The sequence below is a fragment of the Miscanthus floridulus genome, chromosome 4, assembly GCF_019320115.1.
Source record: "Miscanthus floridulus cultivar M001 chromosome 4, ASM1932011v1, whole genome shotgun sequence".
In the NCBI taxonomy this organism is placed as follows: Eukaryota; Viridiplantae; Streptophyta; class Magnoliopsida; order Poales; family Poaceae; genus Miscanthus; species Miscanthus floridulus.
This window is the reverse complement of record NC_089583.1, coordinates 11,456,220-11,465,180: the sequence shown is the minus strand read 5'-3', so window position 1 is coordinate 11,465,180 and position 8,961 is coordinate 11,456,220. Positions and strand designations below refer to the sequence as shown.

The window sequence follows — 8,961 nt, the reverse complement described above, 5'->3', positions numbered from 1 at the left end:
CAGAAGGCCCCCAGAGGCTACACCCACCTACTGGTAGCAATCGATAAGTTCTCTAAGTGGATCAAGGCTCGCCTGATCAATCGAATCAAATCTAAGCAAGCAGTGCTGTTCTTCACTGACATCATCCACAGGTTCAGGGTTCCGAACACCATCATCACCGACAATGGCACATAATTCACCAGCCAAAATTTCCTGACGTTCTGCGATGACCACCACATCTGTGTGGCCTGGTTGACCGTAGGACACCCTAGGACAAACGGCCAAGTAGAACGTGCCAACAACATGATCCTACAAGGCCTCAAGCCAAGAATATACAACTGGTTGAAGAAATTTGGCAAGAAATGGCTCGCCGAACTCCCGTCGGTCATCTGGAGCCTGAGGAACACTCCAAGCCGAGCCACGGGGTTCACACCATTCTTCCTGGTCTATGGAGCCGAGGCTATCCTCCCCACTGACTTGGAATACGGTTCCTCGAGGCTTTAGGCCTACAACGAGCAGAGCAACCGCACTACCCGCGAGGATGCCCTTGGCCAACTGGAGGAAGCCCGAGACGTTGCGCTGCTACATTCGGCCAAATACCAGCAAGCCCTACGATGCTATCAAGCCCGGCACGTTTGAAGCCGAGACCTGAAGGTGGGCGACCTGGTGCTGAAGCTGAGGCTGAGCAACAAGGGCCATCACAAGCTGACCCCACCATGGGAAGGACCATACATCGTCACCCAAGTGCTGAAACCCAGGACCTACAAGCTAGCCAATGAGAAGGGCAAAATCCTCACCGACGCTTGGAACATAGAACAGCTACGTCGCTTTTACCCTTAAATTTCCAAGCATTGTATACATTGTTTCTCGAAATACAATTAAGAAGCGTTCTTTAGTTGTTCTAATTTTTTAAGAAACCCCCCGAGCCCATCGTGGGCCTTGGCATTATGATAACACCATAAGGGAGACTCAGCTCTGCCTCTGCAGAGGTGCCCACTGCGGGGCTCAAATAGGACACAGCTCTGCCTCTGCAGAACTGAGCCTCCCTCGGGGGCTAGAAGGGGGGACTCCCCCCCTAAGTCCCACATACCATTTTTTAGTCATTTGTTGAAAAAATTTCTATGCCTAACTCTCTAGCGCGCTCTGACAAATCGGTTGTAAAAACCTAAGGACCGAAAAGTATGTCTCAAGGCCAAAAGGTCGGTCGAGTCGCGAGATGGCCTATGCCTCCGGGCTACGGCACTCCCTCACCACCTTTCGCCCAAGGGGCAGCTTAGGCTCCAAGGAAGTTTTTTGCAAAAGATATGTTCAGAGACGAGACAGAGGGCAGAGGGTCGGAAACACAATAAAAACGATTAAGAAACGTAGACGCACAAGTACTTTAAAAAGGCCTCGACGGCCACCGGCGTTATGATACGGCAACGTAATCCCTAATCTATTTACATGGCCTCTTGGGCCCAGGTCAAGGCTCAGGGTCTCTAGCATCAGCGGACGGCATGGGAGGGACCACATCCTCTTCGAATAGCTTGGCCAGCGTCGTGCCGGGGCCCTCCGCCGCCTCCATCAGCTTCGCGACATCCTCGTCGGCCTCCTCGTCATCATCGGGCAGGACATAGCCATCGCTGATGGCCTCGAGGTCGACGTCGATGTAGTGCGAGGCAACGACAGCTAGGGCATGCTTGACGCCCGTGTGCAGCACCCCTCGGAGTCGCTCACGCACTTGGCCGCTCAACGCAATCAAGCGACTCCCAAGGGAGCTGCCCGACTGGACCCCTCGACCTCCAGGGCCTCACAGGCGGTACGGGCGGCGCTCTGCAGCGCGTTGTGCCCCTCGGCCTCGGCCTCAAACACCGCCTACACCGCAACAGAAGCCTTGGTGACCCGGGAGACCTCCTTCTCCAACTCTGCACCAAAACAAACATAATGGGGTTAAGCGCAAAGGAAAATGAGCCAAATAAGGGCAAAGGCCTACGGGACTCACCCCCAGCTTTCTCTTCCCAGCGCTGGGCCTCGACCAGAGAGGCCTTGGCTCTCTCCTTTAGGCGCTGGACCTCGACCCGAGAGGCCTCGGCCGCCATGGAAGCCTCCTTCTCCAGCTCTGCGTCACATCGGGGGGTTAGGGGTCAAGCGCAAGAAAAACAAATAAAAACAAGGGGTGCGGCTCAACGGGAATCACCCTCAGCCTTCTCCCTCAGAGCTAGGGCCTCGACCTGGGAGGTCTTGGCCACCTTGAGCGCCTCTGCTAGGGTGCCTTTCATCAGCAGGTGCGCACCCTGCTCCGTCCCCAGCTGCCCAGCGATGGCCTTGGCAGAGGCCTTCGCTTCTTCAGCCTGGGACCTAAAGGTGTCCCGCTCGCTAGCCGCCCAGGTCAGCTCCTCCTCCAGCTCCTTGACCTACGCCGCCAAAGGGGTGACCTGCTCCTAAGCCATGGCCGCCTCAGCCTTCATATCGACACAACAAAGGCGGAGGTCCTCCACCTCTACGCTCCACGCCGACAGAAGCTCGTTGGCGTGAGCGAGCAAGTCCTTCTGCCGTTGGAGCTAGTCCTAGACATCCCTCTCCCACCGGTGGAAGATCGACTTCCTAAGGGACCAGGCCTCGAGCTCCTGGTCAGGCAGAACAAGGGTCATGCACTGCAAGAAAATTCAGAAAAAGACGACATCACACGAGAAAGGAAAGCACGCACCTAGGCAACGCCAGGCAGATTATCAGCCATGATGGACAGCGCTATCCACAGCGACTACTCCGCCAGACAGTGGTATTGCTCAAAGGTTTCCCAGCGCCCCCTCGGCCGCGTCCTCAAGGGCGAACAGAGGCTCCCCCTCAGGGTCGTCCCGGCTCCGCCATAAGACACGCGGGTGATCCCACCCACGGGGCTCGGGTCGTACCCGCACGAGGGCCGAGCTTCCCTCGCCAGAGGTCAGAGCAGGCTACTCCATGGTGCTGGCCGCCTCGGCATTCGCCCCCTCCTTCCCCCGGGAAGTATCGTCGGAGGAGATCGAATGGACCTCCGCTTCCTGGGTGCTTTCCCGCGGTGGCGGCGGGCCCTGGATCAGGGGTAGTATTGAAGCCTGCCCTGCCCCCGTCTCCACTTCCTAGGCCACCGGCTTCGCCATGCTCACGCCGGCCCCCACCGCCCCGGCCTCGGTGGTCCCGAGGGCTCCGGCCTCTGCCACCGCGGCCTCGGTGGTCCTGGGCACCCTGGCCTTCATCGCCCCAGCCTTAGAGGTCCAGGGGGCCTTGGCCTCGGTGGCCTCAGCGACTGAAGGAGCCCTGGCTCCAGCCGACTCGCGGGCCTCGACCCTGCGAGGCATAGGCTCCTCCTCCTCCGCTTGCTCCATGGCTGCCTGGACCGCCTCTTCTTGGGCGTTCGGCTCCTTTGGGTTGGCCCCGGCCGAGGCCGCGCCACGCTCACCTTGGGCGGTGGAGCTGGCGCTCACCTTGAGCGCCTTACGTGGCGCTAGGGCGGGCGCTTCCACATGATGCTTCTGGCTAGAGGTACAGATTCACAAGGTCAGCATACGGCCAAGGGATGAGCGGGAGGTACCACAACTCCATCGACGAAACACTCACCTCGAGTGGGGATGCAACCGCTTCGGCACGGCGACCCTCCTCTGCAAAGGCAGTAGCGGCAGCGGAGGCATGACCTCTGTATCCACCGGTGCCGGCCAGTCCTCGTTGGACTCTAGCGCCCCTCAACCCTCTGTAGGGGTAGTTGCGTCACCCCCACCGCCGCCTGCTCTACCTCAGCCGTCGAGCCCACTGGGCTGACGGCTCGCTTCCCTAATGCCCGCGCCTCGGGCGTGTCGGCCTCAGCCCCGGGGCAGGCGATCACCGGCCCCGAGGCGTCCTCTCCTCCTCCTCCTGGAAGCGCTGGGCTACTCGCCGATGCTCTAGGCGCCATCTCCCCGACATCAGGGAGATGGTCCAAGGGACCCCGCCCCATCTCGCTCTCGTCATCTCCGTCCGAAGCATCCATCGATAGTGACGGCGATGGAGATGACTCCACTGGGAGACCATCCTACCTCTGCTGTCGGCAGCGCTTCTCCAGTCCCTCGCGCTCAAGGATCTCCCTCGTGTGCTTTGCCACCTTGGCATCCTTCCGCCTCTTCTGTGCCTCGGCGTGTGCCCAGTTCACCGCCCGCCGCTGTGTGTCCTCTAGAACGGGCGGTGGGGAGGCTCGCACGTCCCTCATCCCCTACGAGGACGACGAACACAAATAAGGAACCGGAAAATGGTGAGGAACAAGGAGGCCTTGGGGCCGCAGTGACATGTGACTTACTAGAGAGAGGTACCCCTGTGATGGGTGCATCGCGAACGGGGTCAGACCACCGATCTTTAGCTGCCCCTCCACTGTCTCTCTCACCCGACGAAGAATCTCCTCGTCAGATAGGATGGAGGCGGACATCCGGATGCCCTCGATCGGCTCATCTGGTCTCATCTCGAACAGGCGCCGCCGCTGAGCCATCAGCGGCAGCACCCTCCGGCAGTGGAAGGCGGCCATGACCACAGCCGCCGTAAGGTTGTGGTTCCACAGCCTCTCCAGGCCCTCTAGGAGCGGCTGCAGCTTGGGCAGATCCTCCTTCGTGACGCCATACCTCCACTTCTCCGGATAGCTCAACACGATCCGCCCGGTGTAGGGGGGAAGTATGCCGTCGCCATTGCGGAGGTAGAACCAGCTGGTGTACCAGCGGCGATAGGTTGACGCAAGCTGGGCTAGGATGTAAAGGTGCTGATGGTCCTGGCGCACTTGGAGAGTGCAGCCGTCGGCCCTCACCGCCTTCCTCATGCCCGTCATGCCCGTCGGCTTGGTGGTATGTCCCGCCCGGAAGAGGTGGAGCCACAGCTCCCAATGGGGGGCAATCCCTAGGTACCCCTCGCAGACGGCGATGAAGATGGCCACCTACGCGATGGAGTTGGGGTTGAAGTTGTGGAGCTCTATGCCATAGTAGTGCGGGAGCGCCCGCATGAACCGGTCCACCGGTAGGCCGAGACCACGCTCGTGGAAGGACACGAAGCTCACAATGTAGCCATCACGTGGGCTCGGCTCCGGCTCGCCCGACGGAGCAATCCACTCCGGCCTGTTGGGGTCGGTAACCGGACGGAGAAGGCCATCGTCGACGAGCGACTATAGCGTCTCCATGGATATGTCAGATCGACCCCAAGGATCCGCCTCAATGACAACAACAGTGTCGGCCATGAGTGCGGTGGAGAATTCGACTACGGCGGTAAGCCTCACTCTCTCCCTCTCTTCCTCTCCCTTCTCCCTTCTTCTCCCCGGCGCTCTCTGTTCCTAGCAACGGCTCGAGGGTAGTAAAAGCAAAGGCAGACGAGGTAAGGAGGAGAGGGGCGAGGCTCGTCACGTATTTATGCAGGAAGGGGGCAAAACGGACGGGCGATAAAATCGGGGAAGTTTCCCTCAGATCCGGCACAGTTAATCTAGATCCGATTTAACCGCCCACGCGCCCACCTTTTTCTTATTAATCGCGTGAACAGTTATGTCCCATCCGCTGACACAGTGTCACGTCCAACCGCTGTAGCAGCAGGCGCTGTTCCGCCTCCCCGAGAAAATTGCCTCAAAAGGCGCGCCTGCCGTCGTTAGCCAAGGGGGGGAGAACATCCCCCACCCGATTCCTTTCAGACGAAGGAACTGGGCACCGAGCCCGTTACGGTCCAGGGGTTCGAAGGCTGGGCCCCCGAGGGTTTCGATAGCTGCCCTAGGGCAACAAAGTCAGGGACAACTATGGGCAAGCCCGTACATGGCTGAGGCCCTAGCAAGCGAAACGCTTGGGACGTCCTAAGTCGTGTCCAAGACCGGCAGGGAGGTCTCCGAATGGGATCCCACCGAAGGGAGGCAGCGAGCCCCCGGGGCTAATCGAACGGCCTTGGGACCCACTAGAGAAGCCCTCTGGTACTTTTGGAGTGCGTCTCTAGACCGCTAGCCGACCCCTATCGAATGGGGCACGGGCCTCCACTCGGACTTATCCGATAACAGCTCACCGGAAGTGTCACCGCTCTCGCCCACCGAGGGTAGCCTGGCATATTCCACCCCTCCTTCCTAGCGAAAAGGATGCGCGAGGGTCGTACAAAAAGCCAGGGGAACTCCTGATCGCCCTCTCACTCCGTGCAGAGGCTCGGGGGCTCTTCCTGCAACCTTGCCGAGACCCAGCGACCCAGGCTCGCACTCGAGGGGGCTCGGCTAACAACCCCTCCTTCCGAGCGAAAAGGATGCGCGAGGGTCACACAAAAAGCTAGGGGAACTCCTGATCGCCCTCTCGCTCCGTGCAGAGGCTCGGGGGCTCTTCCTACAACCTTGCTGAGACCCAGCGACCTAGGCTCGCACTCGAGGGGGCTCGGTAAACAATCCCTCCTTCCAAACGAAAAGGATGCGTGAGGGTCGCACAAAAAGCTTGGGGAACTCCTGACCACCCTCTAGCTCCATGCAGAGGCTCGGGGGCCCTTCCTGCAACCACGCCGAGACCCAGCGACCCGAACTCGCACTCGTGGGCTCAACGAATACGATAAAACCCCTCGCTCAACGTGAGAAAAAGTCCCTGGAGGAATAAATCCACTCCTCCAGAGCCTCAGGGGCTACACCCGGTGGGTGCGCTCGCGTGCACCTGCCGAGGCTTCGAATACGCAACACCATCCCGCCAGGAGCTCCCTTGAGCCATACCTCGTCAAAACCTCAGGAAGAGCGCTCACACTCTCCCCGAGGCTCGGGGGCTATTGTCGGGTACCATAAAAAGGGGTCCCCTAAGCAAGAGCCGAAAAAATCGCTTAGACCCCGTCAAAATCAAAGCCAAGAGACAACTATTGGCTAAACCCCCGGCTTTGTCCGAGGCCACCAACTCTCCGCCTTGCTCGAGGCCTCGCACGGAAGGCCTCGGACGGCCAACCAAATCTCCGCCTCGCTCGAGGCCTCGCACGAAAGGCCTCGGACGGGGAACCGATTCTCCGTCACTCTCGAGGCCCCGCTCGTAAAGCCTCGGACGAGATGCCGATTCTCCGCCTCGCTCGAGGCTGGCTCGGCAACCACCCCGTCGCCTCTGCCTCGACCAAATCTCTCCGATAGAGCGTCGCGTCCAATTAATGCGATCAACCGCTCCCGCGATATCAGTCGGACGACGGCTCGACACAGCGGAGTGGCCGACGCGATGTAGGTCCCTGTAGCCTCGGAATCAGTGTACAGGACAAACTGCTCCCTCTAGGCCGCGGCAACCCACTTCAGGGTCTCGGCAACCTCGGGATTCGCGCCCGCCGAGCCCCCCACGATAGCTCGGCCTCGGTACCGACTGAGCCTCGGCTTTTCACACTATCAGCGCACAGCGACCGACGCGTCGTCCGCCATGCCCTGCGTCAAGTCATCACTGGAGCTCCCACGTCGCACAGAATCAGGGCGCGACCGGCGCGTCGCTCCATTACATCAAGGACAGGACCACTCCATCAACCATGTCGCCACAGTGACAGGCTACAGGGCTCGGACATGCCGCCTTTGCTTATAGGACACTGCGTAGCGAATACATGTATCACCCCTGTCCCCCCCTTCAACTATAAAAGGGAGAGACTGGGGCCGTTTCTGGGACGGGCTCACGCTCTCACGAAATAGACGAACACACGCTCGACACTCAGCAACGCGCACGCTTCCCCGCTGCCTGAGGTCAACATCTCAAGCAATCCACGCCGCTCCACGCAGAGACCTGGGACTAGCTCCCTCTCTCGCCCTGCTTGTAACCCCCTACTACGAGCATTTCGGTGCAAGAAATACAAGATCGATCCCTCAGACTGGACGTATGGCACCTATTGCCTGAACCAGTATAAACCTTGTGTCTCTTTGCATCACCATCCGGGATTAGAAACACGCAGTATAAATTTACTAGTTGGTTAAGGACCCCCGGTCCAAAACACCGACAACGTACTACTAGTTAATTATAAGATGCAACTATTCACTGTACAAGCGCGCACACCCTCTGATTTTATATCTATGGTCAATAAAATATGAAGAGTTAAACTTTATTAGAATGAACTTATTAATGCAGGCCGGCAATATAGCAGACTGAGACAAACTCATATCACCTGAAACACATTCGCAAAAAAAAAAAAGATCACCCTCAGTGAGACACATGACTAGGCAGCCCCTGATATACATATATAGCTCTAAACTCTTGCATGTGCGTGCACGGTCACAGCAGGCATGGAGAGGGCGGCCCTAGAACGCGAGCGCGGCAGCGACCACGGCGGCTGCCGCCGCGGCGACCACGCCGAGGACCGGGTTCCGCACCCCCGCAGACGGCGGCGCTGCCGCTGGCGATGCTGGGGCCGGGGCCGGGGCCGATCCCCCGGGGAATAACGGCCAACGGAGAGATGGGGCCGGGGCCATTCCCGGGAACGGGAACGGGAACAGCAGCGGCGGGGATGGGGCGACGGTGCCGTCGACCACGTCGATGAGGAGCTTCATGCCGTTGTCGCAGTGGCTGGGCTTGTTGCAGATGAACCACACCTTGCCGGGCATGTCGAGCTGCACGACGTCGTTGCCGCTGGTCCAGTTCCGGAGCTGCAGGTTGGCGCTCAGGTCGCACGCCGCGAAGGCGTCCTTGCCGACCATGATCACCGTGTGCTTCTCCTTGGGGTATACGAACTCTGCGAGCGAGGGAGCAACGACGACAATGGGCTAGATAGCTAACTCTGTATAAATTCCAATGAAAAAAGACGATTCATGTGCATGGTGGTGTGTCGTCTCGTGCGTACGCAGGCTGTCGCCGACCACGAACGTCTTGCCGTCGGTCCAGCCGGTCTCGTTGAACTTGGCCCTCCAGCCACCGCCGTCCCCGACCATCCACTGCGTCCCGGAGGCCAGCGACGTGAGGCACGCGACGGCAGCCAAGAGCAGCACATGCCTAGAGGACGCCATTAGTTGCCGCTTCAATTCGTCGTCGTCCCTAGCCTGGCGTGGCGAGCAGCTACCAAACTATTATTGCTGCT

At 59.6% G+C, this 8,961-nt stretch overlaps 1 protein-coding gene across 1 annotated transcript; it reads right to left on the bottom strand.

The window, feature by feature from the left end:
* Positions 1–8,188: 8,188 nt before the first annotated feature.
* On the bottom strand, positions 8,189–8,890 carry LOC136548054 (blue copper protein 1a-like). The gene is made up of 2 exons (XM_066539704.1): positions 8,728–8,890; positions 8,189–8,619 (listed from the first exon to the last, which is right to left on the bottom strand). The coding sequence occupies exons 1-2, from the start codon at positions 8,888–8,890 to the stop codon at positions 8,189–8,191; spliced, it is 594 nt and encodes a 197-aa protein (XP_066395801.1).
* Positions 8,891–8,961: the final 71 nt, after the last annotated feature.

What these genes read in the sequence shown, in the direction of transcription:
- LOC136548054 (XM_066539704.1), bottom strand. Translation starts at nt 8,890, where the DNA reads ATGGCGTCCTCTAGGCATGTGCTGCTCTTGGCTGCCGTCGCGTGCCTC. An exon ending in CGTGGTCGGCGACAGCCTGC is followed by an intron (nt 8,620 to 8,727) that starts GTACGCACGAGA and finishes CCTCGCTCGCAG; the next exon opens with AGTTCGTATACCCCAAGGAG.